Source organism: Hemitrygon akajei, chromosome 10 (assembly GCF_048418815.1).
Source record: "Hemitrygon akajei chromosome 10, sHemAka1.3, whole genome shotgun sequence".
NCBI classification, from domain to species: domain Eukaryota; kingdom Metazoa; phylum Chordata; class Chondrichthyes; order Myliobatiformes; family Dasyatidae; genus Hemitrygon; species Hemitrygon akajei.
The window spans coordinates 155,118,184-155,140,094 of NC_133133.1; the positions used below are offsets into that span (position 1 = coordinate 155,118,184).

Genomic DNA, 21,911 nt, shown 5'->3' on the forward strand with positions numbered 1-21,911 from the left:
TAATGATTAAAGTGTAAAAATTAGTGTTTGGGAATTCAAATATTTTTTTAATGGACATAACATAAATTGGAAACTTAGAGGTTGGTAAAAATGGCACCGGTGATTATTATCGATGTTCTGTGTGGGCTGCAGAAAATTGTTCCAAAATTCCTCTTAAATAGACCTCTTTTGAATTCCTCACACTGCAGTCTGCAGAATGTAACCTCCTTCTAAGCAATGAACTTTTAAATCAGCTCAACGACCTTCATATCTCACGATCAACTGAAGTAGCTGGCGGACCAGACAGACACTGGACCTTTAAGAGGTCAAAGGTTCATTGCCACGGCCAAAAGTGAGGGAGTGGGGGGAGGGTTGTGAGACTCCAAGCCAGGCTGATACGCTGAAAGATGAGGCCTCCTCTACCCAGAAACTTGCTGGCAAATGAGCAGTTGCTGCAGAATTAAAACTGAGGACCCGAGGACAAGCCTGCTCTATCAGAGGGAACTGGCAGTCTGCTCTGTGCTATGCTTCATTGAAACGTGGCTTTCTCTGGGAGTTCGTTGTGACAGATCAGGAAACATTACTAAATGGGCTAGAGGTGAATAAGCAAAGGATTATATTTATGGAATTTATAGAATGTATATATGAGTTACAACAATTCCAAGTTTTTAGAGAAAGGAAATAAGCATTGGTGCAGAAACAGTGCTAAGGAAATGATTGAGCCTGGAGATTTATAAATTTCCAAGATGCCTGGAATCATTGGCTGCATTGGTGGTCATCTCACAAAATTCTTTTGTCTTTGGAGCATTTTCTGCAGATTGGAGGGTGGAAAATGTTGCCTGGCAATTTCAAACTCTAAGCCTAAGATGAATAGTGGCAAAAATATTAGAATCTATTATAAAGTATGTAATAATAGAACATTGCAAAGCATTAAAGTGATTGGACAAAGGCAGTATGGAAAGGAAAATCATGCTTTGCAGATACACAAGAACATTGTGAGGCTCAAACCAGCAGAACAGACAAGACAGAACCATTGGAGGTGATGAATTTGGCTTTACATAAAGCTTCTGATGTGATTCCACATAACAAATTAGTGAATACAATTAAATAACGTGCAGTTGAGAGTAATGTAATGGCCCGCTCAACAGACAGGAATGGAGAGCTAAAATACACAAGTCATTTTTCAGGTGGAATGTCATAGGGACCGGTGCATGGGTCCCAGCTATTCACAATATGTATAAATGAATTCTTCAATAAATGTAACAGCTCCAGGCAGTCAGAGGCTACAAAGCTGAAGTACCATAGAATGTGAACAATGAGGCCCCAGAATGAATTAGAAAAAATTGAATGAGTGGGCAAATGTGTAGCAGATGCATTTTAATGTGGATAAATGTTGAAGTTACTCAATGTGCTGTAGTTTTAAAAACAGTAAGTTGATTTGTTATTTTTAGGTTGGGAAAAAGGAACATGTGAAGACTCTTAGTGGCCCTTCACACCAATCACCCATAGCAAGTGCTTTGCTATAGTAACCAGACTGGAAGGTAAATAGTACTTTCACTTTCAACTTAAGTGGGTTTGAGTTAGAGAAGCAAGGATGTCTTGCTGCAATTGTACATTTCCTTGTTGAGACTCCATCTGAAATTTTGTGTGTGGTTTTGGCCTATTAATCTAAAGAATTACTAGCCTGGGACTGGTCAGGCTGATATACAAAGAGAGATTGAGTCAGTTTGGCCCACATTCACAGGAGACTATATACCGTAGATGTCGGATTATAAGCCGCTACTTTTTTCCCACATTTTGAACAGCTTTGAACTCTGCGGCCTTTAATACGGTGCGGCTAATACATGATTTTTTCATGCCGCCAAAAACATTTTGCCTCGTAACAGTAGACCAATAAAATTGATGAGTAGTTCACAGAGGTCCAATGAAATTGTACGATAAATCAAGCGCACTTTCACAATTAAATTATTGTAAATCAGTCATTTGTACTCACCCTCATCAACATGGAAAACACTCGAAGAAAAGCATTGTGCTGCCTTTATGGCAGTTATTTAGTTTATAATATTTTCGCTTAGTAATTCATTTTCTAGTTAAAGTTAGAAGAGTTTTAACTATATTTGTTTTCTGTACTACATCGCGGGATGCTATGACGTCACACCCGGTTTCGCCGCGTCTTGTGGGAAAAATGCCGTTTGCGATAAACGGGACGGCGGGGGGCGAGTGGCGGAGCCAAAACGCTGCTTTTAAGTTAAAGGCGATCAATAACTCTTCCTGGTAGGCTGCAGTATATATATATTTTACCAGTCGTTAGGAGATATTGGAATGTTGTTCAGTAAAAAAGTATACGCAAAGTATATTTAAAAGTAGCCGCGTTACAGGCACGGTTCGAAAAAAAGCATTTGCAATATGTATTTGTTTATGTTACCATATGGATTTAATTAAAAGTTAAAAAATCCTCACGTGTAATATCTTTCTGTGTAAATATCTCATATTACAACGTGGGACACCTGCGGCCGAAAATCCGGTGCGGCCTGTACAAGTAAAAAATTGATTTTCTTTCTAAAATTAGAGCCAGCGGCTTTTAATCAGGTGCGCTCTGTAGTCCGGAATCTACGGTAATTTGAATTGGATCAAACAGAGGGAGGATGTTCTTGGGGCTTCAGGGTATGTGGCCCACAATTTAGAAGATCAGAAGATATTTCTTCATCCGGGGGTGATGAATATATTGTGTTGTATTGAACTCTCGACCACAGAAGGCAATGGAAAGTTCAAAGTAAATTTATTATCCAAGTACATACATGTCATCATATATAACCCTGAGGTTCATTTTCATGCAGGAATACTCAATAAATCCATATTAGAATAATAACCATAATAGAATCAATGAAAGAATGCACCAACTTGGGCATTCAATCAGTGTGCAAAAGGCAGTAAACTGTGCGAATATAAAAGAAAGAAATAAGAATAATAAGTAAATATCAAGAACACAGGATGAAGTGTCTGTTGGTTGTGGGAACATTTCAATGATGAGACAAAGTTATCCCCTTCAGTTCAAGAGACTGACGGTTGAGGGGTTATAACTGTTCATGAACCTGATGACATGAGTCCTGAGGTTTCTGTACCTCCTTCCTGATGGCAGCAGTGAGAAGAGAGCATGTCCTGGACGGTATGGGTCCCTGATGATGAATGCTGCTTTCCAGTGACAACGCTTAGTGTAGATATGCTCAATAGTGGAGAGACTTTTACCTGAGATGGACTGGGCCATATTCACGACTTTTTGTAGCATTTTCCATTCAAGAGCATTGGTGTTTCCATGCCAGGCTGTGATGCAGCTAGTTAATATACTCTCCACTGCACATCCATATAAGTTTGTCAAAGTTTTAGATGTCATGCTGAATCTTTGTAAACTCCCAAGCAAGTAGAGGTGCTGCCATGCTTTCTTCGTAATTGCATTTATGTGCTGGGCCCAAGACAGGTCCTCTGATATAATAACACTGAGGAATTTAAAGTTGCTGACCCTGTCCACCTCTGAAGAGGACTGGCTCATGGACCTCTGGTTTCCTCCTCCTAGGAGCTTGTTGTTATGGCACCAGTCAGTCAGATTTTCAATCTCCCTCCTATATGGTGATTTGTCACCACCTTTAATTTGCCCTACGGCAGTGGTGTTGTCAGCAAACTTGAATATGGCTTTGGAGCTATGCCTAACCACACAGTCATAAGAATCAAGCAAACAGAGCAGGGGGCTAAGCACACAGCCAATCCATACTGACTTTGGGTCTGCAAGTGAGGATATCAAAGATCCAAATGCATAAGGAGTTATTGAGGCCAAGGTCTTGAAGCTTATTGATTAGTTTGGAGGGGATAAAGGTATTTGTGGTGAACTACATATACCTGTCTGGACATGCCCCTCTGCTGACTGCTCCTGTGGCTCCTCCCACAGACCCCTGTATAAAGGCAGTTGGAGGCACTGCTCCTCCCTCAGTCTCCAGGATGTTGTGTGGTGGTCTCTTGCCACTAATCGTGGTCTCTTGCAGCTAATAAAAGCCTATCATTTGCTTCCCGTCTCCGAGAGAGTTATTGATGGTGCATCAGTATTCAATGTTAAGATGTAGTCAATAAAAAGCACCCGGATGTATGCATCTTTGCATACATCATCAAATACATTCTCAAAAGAATCAGAATCAGATTTATTATCACCGGCATGTGACATGAAATTTGTTAACTTATCAGCAGCAGTTCAATGCAATACTTAATCTAGCAGAGAGAGAAGAAAATAATAATAATAATAAAACATAATAATAAATAAACAAGTAAATCAATTATGTATATTGAATAGATTACTTAAAAAATTTGCAAAAACAGAAATACCGTATATTTAAAAAAGTGAGGCAGTGTCCAAAGCTTCAAAGTCCATTCAGAAATTGGATGATGGGGGGAAGAAGCTGTTCCTGAATCACTGAGTGTGTGCCTTCAGGCTTCTGTATCTCCTACCTGATGGTAACAGTGAGAAAAGGGCATGCCCTGGTGCTGGAGGTCCTTAATAATGGATGCTGCCTTTCTGAGGCACCGCTCCCTAAAGATGTCCTGTGTACTTTGTAGGCTAGTGCCCAAGATGGAGCTGACTAGATTTACAACCTTCTGCAGCTTCTTTTGGTCCTTGATGCACCATCAATAACTCTCGGAGACGGGAGGTGAACGATAGGCTTTTATTAGCAGCAAAAGGGAGTACGAATAGTGGCAAGAGACCACCACACAACATCCTGGAGATTGAAGGAGGAGCAGTGTCTCCAATCGCCTTTATACAGGGGTCTGTGGGAGGAGCTACAGGAGCAGTCAGCAGAGGGGTGTGTCCAGACAGGTATACATAGTTTACCACAGTCCTGTGCAGTAGCCCCTCCATACCAGACAGTGATGCAGCCTGTCAGAATGCTCTCCATGATACAGCTATAGAAGTTTTTGAGTGTATTTGTTGACATGCCAAATCACTTCAAACTCCTAATAAAATATAGCTGCTGTCTTGCCTTCTTTATGACTACATCAATGTGTTGGGACCAGGTTAGAGATCATCAGAGATCTTTAAATATAAATAGCTATATTTCAGAGTGCTGTGATCAAGAGCTATGGGAAAAACATGGGAACAGGTACTGAAGTGAACAAACATCCAACATTGTGTTGAATGGTGGAGAAAACCTGAAGAACTGAATGGCCTACTAATGCTTATATTTTCTTGGTTTCTACATTTTCCAAGGACAGACCAAGTCTTCTGATTGAACTGCTCTGGGAAAGTTCATAATCTATATCGTTTAAATTTAGTTTCTTTTAAAATCATAAAGGATCAAAAATATTACAACAGTATATGTTTCCTATATCAGTAAATAGATATGAATACATTGAATTAATATTGGAATTCCTCCATTCTTTTAATCTTTCTGGTTGCTTGCTTCTAAAATCTTTAAATAGAAGTAGTTTCCCTTCTAGAATAAACAGTCAGAACAGCACATAAGATTATAAGCTGTTGCACTTATGCTTTATATAGTGATCGAAGTGGCAGGGCCCAGGCCTAAGTGCGAGAAACGAGCCAATGTTTGACATGGTTAGAGTGGACTTGGAGCTGATCAAAGGGACAGGGCCTGGATCAAGAGTGAGGAACAAGCCAATGTTTGACATTGCTAGAGTGGACTTGGGGCCTGATTGAAGGGACAGAGCCTGGGCCTAAAAGTGAGAAACGAACCGATGTTTGACATTGCTGGATTGGACTTGGGGCTAATCAAAGGGACAGGGCCTGGACCAAGAGTGAGGAATGAGCTAATGTTTGAGCGATTTAAACACCAGGCCAGACTGAAAAGGTCGGTGGGGGGGGGGGATGGTGGTGAGGAACAGGTCAGTGTTCAGCTCGCTGCTCTGCAAGCTTTACTCACCTCTGTGCTGAACACTGCGGCTCTGGCCTGCAACCAACGGGCTCCTTGACTGGCCGCAGCAATGAACTGGCTTCATGGCTGTGGACTCTGCGGTTCAGTACATGTTCTCTGTTTTTTTGATTATTTTTTATTGTTTGTATGATTTCTTTTTTTTTCAGATATTGGGTATTTGACAATCTTTGTAGTATGTGTTACTTTTTAATGGGTCTATTGGTTTTATTTGCTTTATAGCTGCCGGTTAGAAGACGAATCTCAAAGTTGTATATAGTACACATACTTTGATAAGAAATGTACTTTGAACTTTGACCTGATTACTTCTAAATTTTAACAATATAGATCTTTATCACTTTAAATAATTTATGGAATTCCCACTATTCTTTGCACAATTTATTCCAATGAAAACATATGGAGTTATGGATTCCAAGTCTTATGATACATTATTTTCCTGTCTGCAGTGTTTCTTCACTTTCTCAGGTAGCCTCAATGATATTGACAAAGCTGAAAGTTGGTAGGTATGATTGACATCTGCATTTCTCAAAACAGATGATAAGCTATGACTAACGGGGCCAGAAGATACTGCAGATGCTGGAATCTGGAGCAAGAAAAACAAACTGGTAGAGGAACTCAGATGGTTGGACAGCATTTATGGCAGGAAAGGAACTATCGATGATTTGGGTTGAGATCCTGCACCAGAACCTTACATGTTGCCACAGACAATGGCTTCTCCTCACCAAACACCTCCCACTGATTCTCACTGCCAGATTCGCTGCCTCCACCCTGACACTTCAAACCCCACCCTTCACTCACTGTCTTTTGCTGCTCCCTCACTCTCCCCCACTTCTTTCTACCCTGTCCTTTCTGCATATCTCTCTCCATCCCTACCCCACCTGCAATCTCCTTCTCTCCTTCTTTCCTTTTCCTCCAGGCCATTCGAACAGTTGATCTTATATCATTGCTTTACAGACGAATTAAAACTTTAAAAACTTATAATTAATTTTGACTGCTCAACAGCTTGACTTTATATCTAACTAATTTATATGTAATCCAAGTGATAAATTTAATAAGCTAGTTTTTAGTTGAATATATGTAAACATAATTCAAGTATCACATACATGGCCACCTTCCCTGCTGTCACTTCTTGACCAATTGCTCTGGATTTACATACCAGGATCTACATCCTTTGAGTACATCGAACTGGCAAGAAAACTTGATATTTTCATTTCTTTTGTGGAACAGGCAGATCTGGTAACATCAGCAATACTCTATAGATTGTAAAATTAACTTCAAATTGGATATAATCAGCAGAAATGAAAGCACGTAACAAAATATGCTTACTTAACATAATTGCTCTTTGCCCTTCAAGCTGACCGATATGCCCATTTCCAGAAAATTCCATGTAAAATTAACAATTTATTATATTGTCTCATTTGAGGAATCTTTTAAATTGAGTAGTTCTATCTTGTCATGCTGGCTTCAATGTGATCTGCTCTAGATTAAGTGACACTAATTGCTACCACTACCAATTAAAATTAAAAAGCTGCCAAGAACACATTGTGCAAAAACTCTTACGCTCATCATCAGCCAAGCTTGCATTTATAACATTGGTAATTAAACAAATGTAGATGGAATATCATTAACACAATATGTATCCAACTTCTTTCATGGTCTTAAAAGTAAATATGATAATCTTATTGATTGAAAGGTGCAAATCTTGTAAATAATAATAAATAGAGTATAATCTAATTTGAATACAATGTAAGAATTATATCATCTTAAGATCTGCCTCTCAACTAGAAGTTAAACATTCTACATTTTTTTTCTGAAGGGTGACATTTCTCAAAGATTTTGTTCTATATATAATGGCTCAGGAAATGTTTTTATTTAGCCTGATATCATTGGAATTCCATGGATATAACTCAACATCCATCTAGCTCTCCTGTGAGAATGATCAGCGTAGATGTAACAGTTCTTCTCTGTTGCCCGTACTATCCATTATTTAAAACTCTCAGTAAGATATATCAATGAGAGCCCCATCAGGGCTTAATGTCTGTCCATTTCACTTCACTACTTCATCACTGAGTTCTCTATATCCCTCTTTACTTGACAGAGGAACTTCTGGGATTTCCTGTGAATCTCGGTTTCAGTTTAAATAAAATCAAGCATTCCATTCAGATCTGCACAGAGATTTCAATAATCTTTATTTGGCAACTGGAGAAATGAATGAAGGTAATTCAATTTTCTGGTACAAAAAATATGAAAATGATTACAAGAGAACTCAATGAGAACCTAATGTAAATAATTATTAAAGATTTTCAGATAGAACAAATATTACACATTGACTGGATTCAGCCAATGTCACTCTATGAACTTACAGTGAACCATTAACAAGTTGCCTAAAATTTAGTAAGGGCTCAAACTTGAACCTTGAGTGAAGACTTTGATCTCGATGTCAATGCATGAACTATATTGTAAGCCAACATTATTTAATGTAAAATTTTACCGTGAAAGCAGCTCCCATCTGTGTGGTAGAGGATTGTTATCCTGCTTATTTTGAAGACCATCAAAGAACTAGAGGTGATAGAGCCAGGGGACAGTTGATAGATTCAACTGGTCTGTCTGGAAATATTTAATCAGTTGAGGAGATGAAGGGTGATAGCTGTGAAGGATTTAAGAAGCTAGCAAATAAGAGAAAGATAAGATATAAATGTGGTTTCGGAGAGCGTGTGGGAGAAATAAAAAATAAGGTGAATAAAAAATGATTTAGGGTTTGAATGCATGTGGTAACAGACAGGATATAGTAGTTAACACCACAGAATATGAAGCAAGCAGTTCTGGTTGTGGGATGGATGTAGAATTTAATACTCAAATTAGGGTGGAGCTGAACACTGAGGTTGTGTACCATCAATTCACATTGACCTTGCAACATCAGAATGGAATTAATTAGTTCTAAAGAACGAAGCTTCTTGCAAAGAGTTTCTAAAATAAAAACGTGCAGCAGGTCAAGGAGGCACAAATGCAGACAAGGTGGGAGGCCGGTGTTTTTATCTGGGGACTAGTGTTTTTAATCTGTGACCATCTAGTGAGATATGAAATGTTAACCTGACATTTCTTCATGCACAGTCCTGATATAATGTGCTTTATAAAAGTTTTTAAAAGTTGAAACCTTGTCTGACAAACTGACTTTGGTTTTGCAAATATTGGTATGTTGGGAAATTTTACCTCATTTAGAACAATCCCTGACAGGAATGCTGTGATAGTTATGCAAATTAAATTATAGGCATGAATGTCCGAACAAATCCTGTGTCTATGGACTCCACGACATTCAGGAAAAGGAGCTGGGAAGTAGCCCAGCAGACACTAGAAATCACTGTGAGCATGGAAGGCAAATCAGTTAGATGAGGTGTGACAGCTGCATTACGGCAAGAAGGAGTGAAACTGCAATGCCATGGTGAAATTAAACTTGAGGCACTCGAATAATGATATACAGTACAAGTGATGTTTATATTCTCTGTCAGACTTAAGCCTTAAACATAATGTCAAATTAGCTTTAAAAGTACGAACTTTGACAAGTATATGTACATTACCTGTGGTCTTGATGCAATGTTACTAGAACATCAGTAGTCTGATGTTGCCTCTATTACAAATGAAAGCTTAAAAATTGTACTTCACTCCTTTATTTGTTGGACTATACCGCTGTCGCATTTAGTGCTATCATCGTGTAAGGCCATGCAAAAATCCTGAAATTGGCCAGAGAGATGTAGGAATCAGCATTTGCTTAGTATGAAACTTGTGTTGTGTTGCACAGTTCTCTAACATACACCTGTTGTCACTTCATAGCTCAACAATAATAGAAGAGCATCAGCCCAACAAGACACAACCTTCATTGCAGTCAGTAATTAACAATACATACAATAACTACCATGATCAGCAGGGAGGATGCTGGGGAGAAGAAGAAAGCACAGTGATTCTCTCAAAGGAACTCAGACGTCCTGCTACTGTAGGTAGCAAACAGGAGGGATATCCTGTATACTGCAGGGAAGTGGAGTGTATGAGGAAACTAGACACACTAGGGCACTGAGTGAAAGTATCTGGCAAAAGGTATCAGTGAGGAATAGTTGAATATGGTGACATATACTGTATGTACTTTGATAATAAATTTACTTTGAACTTTGAACTATAGAGTAATCCTTCTAAATAATTTCTGATCTTACCACGTATCAAGGTGAGTTCTAGATCAACATTCATAACATTCTTTCGTGTTTACACTTGTGTGTGCAGATATGCAACCCCACTTTCATCTAACACACCCCTCACCCACTGTTGTTATCCTAACCACCATTCCTACAGCCCAACTCTGCTTCTACACAGAAGTCAAATCTTCAAAGGGACTATGGTCAATGTTCAGTTGCATCTCCAGAATGTCAAAGACAGCAAGGAGTAGGAGAAAGGCAACTCACATTAGAGGAAGACTCTTATGAGTTCAGTGCTTGACTCTTAATGAGGCAGATAACTGTACCAATTGGGGAGGGGACATCAAGCCCCAAGCTACCTCAAGAGCAAGTATGCTACACAACAGGCTCACAGTATATTATTTTGATTATTATATACTCTTTTATTTGATCAACAGGCCAGACCCTTGTTACCATTTGTGATGCTGTGTCATTGTCAATATATTTTGGCTGCAGCTGATAACTCCAGCTTCTTTTTTGCAGGTTTCCAGATTCCAGGATGGACCACCTGCTTCCCCCTCCCCAGAGGAAACATACAGGGAACATGAGAATCAGGAGGAATGAGATAGGTTACTGGAGGGAGAAGAGGGACGATGACAACAAAATGGCTCACAATTACAAGCAATAACTCAGAGACAAGTACCATAACGGATGAGCAGAATAACCAGGCCAATTCACGTCATGGACAGATACAACAGGCAGCGAAGTGCTTCAGTCTGGAAGCAGATGTAAAGAAGGTTTGCCAGAGCATGGGTCCACACAACTGTACTGGATGAAGGCCACTATTGGGATACTTTCATGATAAAGCTGTTATGGATAGAGTAAAATGGTTGGTAAGCTACCACTAAATGCAGTAGATGAGAAGCAACATGGAAGAAACGATCTCCAAGCCCCTCCGTGGAGCCCAATGTAGATATCATGAACAATTCTTTGCTTGAAATCACACTGCTTCTACAGGTTCAGTCTTATGTACAGCTGAAGTCAGAAGTTTACATACACCTTAGCCAAATACATTTAAACTCAGTTTTTCACAATTCCTGACATTTAATCCTAGAAAACATTCCCTGTCTTAGGTCAGATAGGATCACTACTTTATTTTAAGAATGTGGAATGTCAGAATAATAGTAGAGAGAATGATTTATTTCAGCTTTTATTTCTTTCATTACATTCCCAGTGGGTTAGAAGTTTACATACACTTTGTTAGTATTTGGTAGCATTGCCTTTAAATTGTTTAACTTGGGTCAAACATTTTGGGTAGCCTTCCACAAGCTTCTCACAATAAGTTGCTGGAATTGGTTCCATTCCTCCAGACAGAACTGGTGTAACTGAGTCAGGTTTGTAGGCCTCTTTGCTCGCACACGCTTTTTCAGTTCTGCCCACAAATTTTCTATCGTATTGAGGTCAGGGCTTTGTGATGGCCACTCTAATAGCTTGACTTTGTTGTCCTTAAGCAATTTTGCCTCAACTTTAGAGGTATACTTGGGGTCATTGTATATTCAGAAGACCCATTTGTGACCGAGCTTTAACTTCCTGGCTGATGTTTTGAGATGTTGCTTCAATATATCCACATAATTTTCCTTCCTCATGATGCCATCTATTTGTGAAGTGCACCAGTCCCTCCTGCAGCAAAACACCCCCACAACATGATGCTGCCACCCCCATGCTTCACGGTTGGGATGGTGTTCTTCGGCTTGCAAGCCTCACCCTTTTTCCTCCAAACATAACGATGGTCATTATGGACAAACAGTTCAATTTTTGTTTCATCAGACCAGAGGACATTTCTCCAAAAAGTAAGATCTTTGTCCCCATGTGCACTTGCAAACTGTAGTCTGGCTTTTTTACGGTGGTTTTGGAGCAGTGGCTTCTTCCTTGCTGAGCAGCCTTTCAGGTTATGTCAATATAGGACTCGTTTTACTGTGGATATAGATACTTGGCTACCTGTTTACTCCAGCATCTTCCTTTGCTGTTGTTCTGGGATTGATTTGCACTTCTCACTCCAAAGTACGTTCATCTCTAGGAGACAGAATGCGTCTCCTTCCTGAGCAGTATGACAGCTGCGTGGTCCCATGGTGCTTATTCTTGTATACTATTGTTTGTACAGATGAACGTGGTACCTTCAGGTGTTTGGAAATTGCTCCCAAGGATGAACCAGACTTGTGGAGGTCCACAATTTTTTTTTTTCTGAGGTCTTGGCTGATTTCTTTTGATTTAGTTTGTAAACTTCTGACCCACTGGAATTGCGATATAGTCAATTAAAAGTGAAATAATCTGTCTGTAAACAATTATTGGAAAAATTACTCGTGTCATGCACAAAGTAGATGTCCTCCACGTCTTGCCAAAACTATAGATTGCTAATATGACATCTGTGGAGTGGTTAAGCAATGAGTTTTAATGACTTCAACCTAAGTGTATGTAAGCTCCTGACCCACTGGGAATGTGATGAAAGAAATAAAAGCTGAAATAAATCATTCTACTATTATTCTGACATTTCACATTCTTAAAATAAAGTAGTGATCCTAACTGACTTAAGACAGGGAATGTTTTATATAACCATATAACAATTACAGCACAGAAACAGGCCATCTCTGCTCTTCTAGTCCGTGCCGAACGCTTACTCTCTCCTAGTCCCACCAACCTGCATTCAGCCCATAACCCTCCATTCCTGTCCTGTCCATATACCTATCCAATTTCTATTTATTTATTTATTAAATTTTTAAGAGAATTACATAAAATGAATCGAATATTAGAATAGTGAAAAATTAATATTGACCCTCCCCCCTCCCCTTAACCCTCCCCCCTTTTTCGACAAAATCGAACCTGCCTCTACCGCTTCTAATGGAAGCTCGTTCTACACAACTACCACTCTCTGAGTAAAGAAGTTCCCCCTCGTGTTACCCCTAAACTTTTGCCCCTTAACTCTCAACTCATGTCCTCTTGTTTGAATCTCCCCTACTCTCAATGGAAAAAGCCTATCCACGTCAACTCTATCTATCCCCCTCATAATTTTAAATACCTCTATCAAGTTCCCCCTCAACCTTCTATGCTCCAAAGAATAAAGACCTAACTTGTTCAACCTTTCCCTGTAACTCAGGTGCTGAAACCCAGGTAACATTCTAGTAAATCTCTTCTGTACTCTCTCTATTTTGTTGACAACTTTCCTGTAATTCGGTGACCAGAACTGTACACAATTTTCTAGGATTAACTGTCAGGAATTGTGAAAAACTGAGTTTAAATGTATTTGGCTAAGGTGCATGTAAACTTCTGACTTCAATTGTATGTAACCAAAAGCAAGTAAGCTACCACTGAGGCAGTATGCATACAACTAAAGAACTTTTTAAAAGCTATTATTAATGCTTTTTGAGATAGTGATTTAGATGCATATCATATTTTTTTTACTGAGTTAAGTATTGTATGTAAGTAGTTTTGCTACAACAAGTGTATGGGACATTGGAAAAAAAAGTTGAATTTCCCCATGGGGATGAATAAAGTATCTACCTATCTATCTATCTATCTATCTAAAACCATGTTGCCAGATGAAATGCAGAAGACCATTCTGCTAGAATGGAGATTCATCACATTCAATCCTTAAATTGTTCTTGGGGAGCTACAGTTCTTAGCAGAGCTATATCAAACTTTGAGCTGGTCTGTTATTTAAACCTGGGTAGCATCTTGGTCCATCTCCTCTTCATCCTCTCTGCATAACTTTGTAACCAACCTATCTGACTGTGCTTCAGCTATCCTTGTACATGTGCACCAAAGTCATTTTACATACCTTAGCCTTATTTGTTCTCTCCAAATGTACCATCTCATATTGGCCCCATTTCTGGTGTTCAGCAATGGCAGGAATCTTAAAAAGTTTAAAAATGATAATAAACAAGATATCCAGTTGACCGCTCTTTCCAGTAGCATTGATTCAAGTCCACTGTAGATGCCATAATCACCATGTTACAGGTCATCATCTTTTTTTTTTGCTATGATGATATTGTCTTGAGGATTAAGAATAAAGCATAAATACTGGAACATGCTCAATTTCCTGCCACTGTTTACTCTGTACTGATGTGATCGATCCGCCCTTCTAATTCTGTTGTTATCTAAATGCAAACTTGCTATGTACTCTGCCACATTTGTCTTCATAAGGTCTCCTTTTTCTCTCCTACTCCTGCATTGCTAATGCTCTTTCTGCTTCTAACAGCATTTTACTTCAGTTCCTCTTCTCTGACCATTTTTCTGATACATCCACAACAATATTAGATAGTAGAAATAGCATGTTCCCAAGCCAGTATGACCAGCAAGATCAGTCAGCTTTCTGATCATAGATGATCTGCCTTAAGATGATTCTCTCCTACATCTCAAAGAGAGTGTCTGTCAGTTGTTATAGTGTGATGAAAGGCAGATATCCTTTTGGCAATGACTACTATTTCCAGGCCATTGTTAATCAAATAAGTAAATTACTTTTCACATGAAAATATATTTAATCAAGATACAAATTACTATGTTGCTCTTAACAGATTTTAAAAGTTATAACACATTCTAAAGTGCAAAACATTATATCTTCTAATTGGATACAGCAAATTAATAACTTGAAAGCCTTCAAAGCATTTCAGTGCAAGATCATTATTCCATTACTTCTCATTAAATAAGTAATACTATAAAAGATTAAAACCTGATCATGTCAATTATCCTGTTGGAACTTTTGAAAATTTTGAGCAAATCATGGCATAAAATGCTATTGTAATGATAAAAAATAATCCTAATACTAGTATTAATCCAAACAGCCAAAATCTTTCAGGAAGCCATTTTACTTTCCTGCTCTTAAACTTTAAGCTATAATATTTAAAATGAGATATGAGCAGACTGTGTTGCTGTTGGTTAGCACAAATCCAAATGTGTCTTTCCAGCTATAATGTTAAGTGGTTTTTTTTTACAGAGGTGACATAGTATCTGTATTCATTAAGCATTGCATTCAATAACAGAGGGAAAACTTCTGGTGCAATTGAAAGCAAGTTCAACAAAAGACAAAAAAACACTATCCAACTTATTAATTGTCAGAATTCAAAGTTCAAATTAAATTTATTATCAAAGTATGAAAATGTTACCATATACTATCTTGAGATTCATTTTTTGCAGGCATTTACAGGAAAAATAAAGAAATACAATAGAACCTATGAAAAACCAGACACAAAGATTGACAAACAACCAATGCACAAACAAAAATAAACACTGAGAACATAAGTTGTAAAGAGTCCTTGAAGATGAGTCTGTAGGTTCTAGAATTAGTCCAGAGTTGTGCTGTGTGAAGTTATAGGACCATAAACCATAAGATATAGGAGTACAATTAGGACATTTGGTCATCGAGTCTGCTCCGCCATTTCATCATTTTCCTCTCATCCATTTTCCTGCCTGAACAATTTTCCCTCTCAGCCCAATTTCCTGCCTTCTCCCCATAAACCTTCATATCCTGACTAATCAAGAGCCTATCAACCCTGCCTAAACACCATGCCATTTCAAGAGCCTGATGGTTGCAGGGTAATAACTGTTCCTGAATCTGGTGCGTGGAACTTAACCTCCTGCCCGATGCTAGTAGCAAGAAGAGAACATGGCACAACCAATTTAATTTTGCAATCTAATTATTTTAAGGCTGCAAAATTAGAGCTTAGCTTTTGTAATAGCAGTAGTTTAGAATTGGCAAAGAGCTAAGGGGATGTGGAAAGGTAGAGGGGAAGGGGGTATGGGCACAGCATCTACTTCTCAATGGAATCAAAAATGCTTGAAATAAGTAACATGATGTGACTTCGGAGTATAGGGTGACTAAATATCAATAGCTAGGAGGCACCAGGAAAATAGGAGAGAAAGGGAAAGAAAACTGAGTTCCCCACATGATGGAGTATAAACAACTATGGCATCACTGATACCCTCAAGAAGAGATGGGTGTTGACATGATAAGAGGTTCAAGGACTGTGTGAAAACCAGTTTCATGCATACTGACATTGCACCAAAGCAGACTGAGCAGAGTGCTCAGGACTGGACTGGATGGCATGCCCTGGACAGATGAGCCTCCAACAACTTCGAGAATAGTTGCCGTGCAGATCCGGTCACTGCTCAAGAGTGGAGAAAAATGGCCACATCAGTCACTCCAATAGTGGCCGGACATTTTACCTGCCCTCACTGTCAACATTCATGCCTTTCTAGAATCGGACAGCAGAGCCACCTCAGAAAGCACAATTGATGAGCTGCACAGACAAATTTCATCATTGGAAATGATGGACAGCCAACACAGAGTGAAACATTGGAAGACGAGCAGACTCAAGCCTAGTAACAAATACAGTAGCCTCTAGTTTGTTGCCATTTGTCACCAGACTGGTTTCATTCACTACCCTTCATAATTTTAAGTTAAGAGCCTTAGGAAGAAAATTGCAGAGTGTAAGAAATAACAGAAATTACAATCACCTCTGGTGGAGTGAATAATATCAGAAGAATACAAGAGGTCAGAATCAAGGAAGTGAAAAGATTTAACAGAGTTGATAGGGCTGTTACAGATCACAAGACAGATGGGAACGAAACTTGATGATGGCTCATACCAGGTTGGCCATGGAAGGTCATATAAACAAGGATGAGATTTTATAATCTAGCTAATCATCCAGAGTCAGTGTAGTAATAGATGAACTTGGAATAAGTTTAAATGAAGGCAGAGGTTTGAATTAGTGCAGGTTTAGGCAAGATAGAAGATGAGAGGATAGCCAGGATAATGTTGGAATAGTCAAGTCTTTTGGCAACAAAGGCATGATTAAGTATTTTGCCAGCACTTGATCTAACTAACAGATGGAGCCATCTGATGCCGTAGAAGTGCAAACTAATAACAATTTTAGTAAGGAGTAGTTGTGCAGATAAAAACTCATCTTTGTGCTAGACAACAAGACTGAACATCCAACCCAACACCTGACTTATCAGAGCTGATAAGCAAAAAGAAACCTTTGCATGTGACTTCCTGGTAGTTGTTTTTACCAGTACAATATTGCATATGACTCTTGTATATGGTAAGTATTAAAGTTATAATTTTCTTTTAACTATTCTGCACACATTCATGATAGGAAACAACCCAACATACCACATATATCCAATTGGAAGAATCATAAATCCAAGTCCGGAGGAAAATGTAGAGACCTTAATGTTAATTTCCCAAAACCTGTTTGAAGAATTAAATTCTATCTAAGGACTAAAATGTGACAAATCTGATACAAACAAACTTGAAAGTAGGTAAGCCAGAAATTTATAAGTGAAGTAGGACACTGTCTGTGAGTATTCAAGAATCCATGTTGTATAAAGTAAGTGATAAATTGCTAGACAACAGCTTTTACTAATATTTAGCACTTATTTTTAAAAGGCAGGTTATTCTTTCCTGATTATCCTATTGAGAAAATCACAGAATCGTGCTGATCCTTGATCCTTGAATAATTCCCTGATAAATATAACCTGCAAGAAATTTGCAGATCAATGTGTTTTTCTCCAGTGTAAGTTTCCTAATACTCAATTTGTTTATGTAATTATTAGTGTTTTAGGAACTAAGCATTAGTAGTGAAGTACACTTACTTGTTTGATGATTTCTGTAATATCTTTTTACACATCATAGAAACACATTAAAGAATCAAATGAAAATACAGTACATAATTTCATCATAATTCCATGCCCATTAAAACACACTGAGTTTGAAGTATGTATGCATTATCTGAGAAAATAAATCGAATAATTTGCAAAATTACTTCCTCTTGTTGCTTAATAACTTTGGTATTTGCCTGTACATTAGTTTAACATACCAGTCAAAGAGAAGGGGAAAAGAAGATAGACTTACAGGTCCAAAAACATTACTGTCAAAGCTATGACCATGATGATCTCCTTCGATCCACAAATGCCCACTGGGAATTTTGATGTATCTGTTCCTGTATCCCATAGTTCTATAAAATATAATGAATACAATGCTATTCTTCAGCGACTATGTATTTTTAAAGCACAATAACAGGATGTCTGTAGTTCAGATCAGGAAAACATATCAGTGTTCTGTTAAAATATTATTGCTCAATCACTAAATAATTTCAGACATCAAAAAGTAATAAAAATCAAATCTTAATATTTATTTTTTTGCTTGATTTAGTTAAACCACATCTATTATTCATCCATTTCTTAACATCTCCTCTACAAATTACTGTCACACTGATAAGTTTATAAAAATGAAGGGAAACTCAAGGAACTTATCAAGACTAAAATGAATAAACATAGCACATGTACCAGATTTTCTTTAACAAAGGTATCCATTCACAATAATAAAAGAAACAAAAGCAAGGGCTTGGACTAGCAGTATCACTGTGTGCTGATGAAGTCAAAATCTCCCACAGCATTTAAGTAGTATATGGATGGACACTTGAATCACGAAGACATAGAAAGATATGAACCAAGTGCTGGTAAGTGAGATTAATATGAGATACAGGTACTTGGTGATTGGCTTGGACATTGTGGGCCTTAGGGAATATTTCCTTGTTGTGTGATTCCATGACTTTAAAATTCTGACCTCACTCCGTGTTTTCTTGACAGCAATTGGATTTCGCAGCTTTAGAGAAAATCAGATCAATTTTCGCATCAGAATACTAATTGATACAGCAGAACATTATTATACATTTGCTGATAAAATACAAGAGATTCCCTCATTTCATGTTTTTATAACATTGCTTTGGAATTCATCTTGTGTTCATTTCAGTTACAGAATGGAGCACTGATTTTGCATTTTCTGAACTGAATGATCAGCCTGAATCTTGTTCTTAGTTGTGCATTTCTCAGCTGTAAACTATTATTTGTTTAAATGAATTTCTGCTTATAATGATTCAACACATGCCTGTTTATTTATACCCCCCCTCAGACAGGAGTTAATCAATTTAAATGAGTTTAATTAGCAAACTAAACATTACGTTATTTTGATGACATCACTACCCATTGAAGATGATGGGCAAATGAAAGCTGCATACGTCTGCCCCCTTATGATGTTCAGATAACAAGACAAATGACCACTTATCAACTGGAATTAATGTTTTTTTTAAATGATGCTCAGGAGACAAAGCCTATCAAAGGTTCCAAGAGTACTGAGAATCATCCAACCTGTCCTGGAAGATGGAGGTCATTACATCTAGCCCAATTTACTCATCAAATCAGCTCTTATTCGGTTGAAAAATCACTATAGATTCTGTATAACAGAAGCCAGTAATATGACGATTGATTACATCTAAGCAATTGGGTTGCTATGGTAGTGCAACATTATTACAGCTCAGGACGTCAGAATTCTGACGATGTCTGTACAGCCTTCCGGAGGGCATGCGGGTTTCCTCCGGGTGCTCTGGTTTCCTCCCATATTCCAAAACCATAATGATTAGTAAGTTAATTGGTCATTGTAAATTGTCTTGTGTTTAGGCAAATTAGGTGGGCTGCTGGGCAGTGTGGCTTGTTGAGCCTGTCCTGAACTGTATCTCTAAATAAACAAACAAACAAACAAATAAATGTATAAATTGAATTATTGCTTTTATTTTAGATGGGGATGGATAATCTAACAGAGCAACTAGCATTTCAGATGCGAATTTAAGATCCTAGCTGATTCATCTAACTTCTTCATTCCAGCAGTCCCATTGAATTGAGGATGTTTTGTTTCCATCCCAGTTTGTGGGACAGTTTTCTGTGGTGACATACAAGAACAATGCATGGATCCTAGATGGGGCAGCTGGTGCTCAACGGGCCAGGTGGACGGTTTGTGATGAGTGCTCCTTCTGTTGTTCACACAGAGCTTCCCTGCACACATGATGCAGCAGGTTCACCATACCTGCCAAAATATTTATTTCCGCTCTGAGCATTCAGAGGCCAGGAATTTCTGAGAGTTGATGGGAATGCTGCATTCTTTTTAAAGGAGATTTTGAAAATATCCTTAACTCCTTTGTCTACCTAGCAATCCTTTCTCAAGACAGATACCAGAATAGAGCTCCTGGTGTTAGGAATGAAATTAATCCAGCCTATTCAACAAAGCTAGACAAGTTTAATTAGGGCCTAAATACTGTAGGTTTTCTTAAGGCACCTGAATTTTTGTGGTGTATTAGTTTCACCAATACATAGAAATAAATTCTATTAAAATTTGGTTAGTAGGATCAGGAAAATAGAATTAGTCATCTTACTTTAACTGTAAAATCTGAGTTTAAATTTGATAACCAACATTAAAAAAAAGTTCCTTGGTGATAACAACCTAATGAAAAATTTGCAGCAAAACCCTAATTCTCTTAATTGTTATATTTATGCAGATTAAACTGAATTTTATAGCAACTAACACACTCAAAATGCTGGAGGAACTCAGCAGGCCAGGCAGTATCAATGGAAAAGAGTACAATCGACATTTCAGGCCGAAAGCCTTCATCTAGTATTTTGTGTGTGCTGCTTGGATTTCCAGCATCTGCAGATATTCTCTTGTTTATAGCAATTATCCTGCTGGTATTTGCATAAACTCTCCTCAGAGATGGGTAGGTTAGTGTATGTAAATACAATGTATGTATTCTAGTGAAAATAAACACTTCACCCGAAGATCTTATGAAAAGGTTTTCATCTTACTATTCATGGGAAAATCAATGCAGAATGTGAAGTTTTTGCCATTCAGATGCTGTATGCCCAACGCCAAATTGTTGAGGTGGATGAGATAGTAGTCTTAAAAAGTTGTAGCATAGAATTTCACTCATGTATTTCAGAACATTGATTCTAAGGTCTAAGTGATAGCACAGGTCTTTAATCTAAAACCAAATCATTGTAATTAGGGTAATGACAATGAAGCAAATAAAATAAAATACTTTTGCCCTTAGTATACCACTACTAATTCCTGATGATCTCTTTAAGAGAATTCAATAAAACTTTTGGAATATAGCTACCTTCTTCAGACTCACTGATGCTCTTAACAATTCTTGTCTCTTAAAGAAATCCGGTCAAAGATGAGCTCATGGTTGGACTTGAATCCATGCATTCTCAATTTACCTAATGACCACTCAACTTTATTTTCTTAACTTGCTTACATTACTTTGCTTGAATAATATATTTATTGATTCTCATTTAACTCAAATTATATGGATTAAGACTGCCTTTCTATCATGAAAACAATGTGAGAAAAGTACAGCATAGAAGATCCACAAAATAGCAACATCAAATTATTTCTTATAAATATATGAACATTGGTACTAACCTGTTAAACCCAACTTCATGAACAATGATGGAATAGATGCCTGACTAGAGGATTTCAAAAAGTGATAAAAAGCACAGCTTTCATTTTCTGAGGTATCTTTGCTGAAGGCATGAAAAGTCTGCGCACAAATATCAGGCAGATAATTTTTAAAGTGATAAATGATTCAGAGTATCAAAGTGACCATATAATATGCCTAAGGGCCATTTGCTAGCAATGTACCATAGCAAGCAACATGCATCAAGCAAAATCCAATCCCTATGCTCGTCTTCAATTTAAAACATAAATTCATGAAAGAAAAATGGTCCTCATTTTTATCTCTTTCCATATATGTGATGTGGACATTACTTTCAAGGCCAGCATTTATTGCCCTTCTGTAATTGTCCTTCAGAAAGTGGTTAAAGCAGGATATTATTGTATCTAGGGAGAACTGAACTTTTGGTTGAATGTAATGGTTCTAATAGGTTCTGTTTTGTTCAACAGCCTGTATTATGGAGCTGATAAATCCATCTTGCCAGAATGGTTATCGCTGGACATTAAGCA

General features: G+C 37.9%; 1 protein-coding gene across 4 annotated transcripts in view; it reads right to left on the minus strand.

The window, feature by feature from the left end:
* immp2l (inner mitochondrial membrane peptidase subunit 2) overlaps nucleotides 1-21,911 on the minus strand; it is a 505,123-nt gene that overhangs the window by 99,841 nt on the left and 383,371 nt on the right. For 2 of the 4 annotated variants that reach the window (XM_073059446.1, XM_073059449.1), the window contains exons 5-6: nucleotides 17,973-18,075; nucleotides 13,899-13,973 (exon numbers count right to left, since the gene is read on the minus strand). The exons of 1 other annotated variant lie outside the window; for it this stretch is intronic. In XM_073059446.1, the coding sequence (XP_072915547.1) occupies nucleotides 13,899-13,973; nucleotides 17,973-18,075 (178 nt within the window). The remainder of the gene's footprint in view (nucleotides 1-13,898; nucleotides 13,974-17,972; nucleotides 18,076-21,911) is intronic. One more of the 4 variants, XM_073059448.1, reaches the window with a different exon arrangement.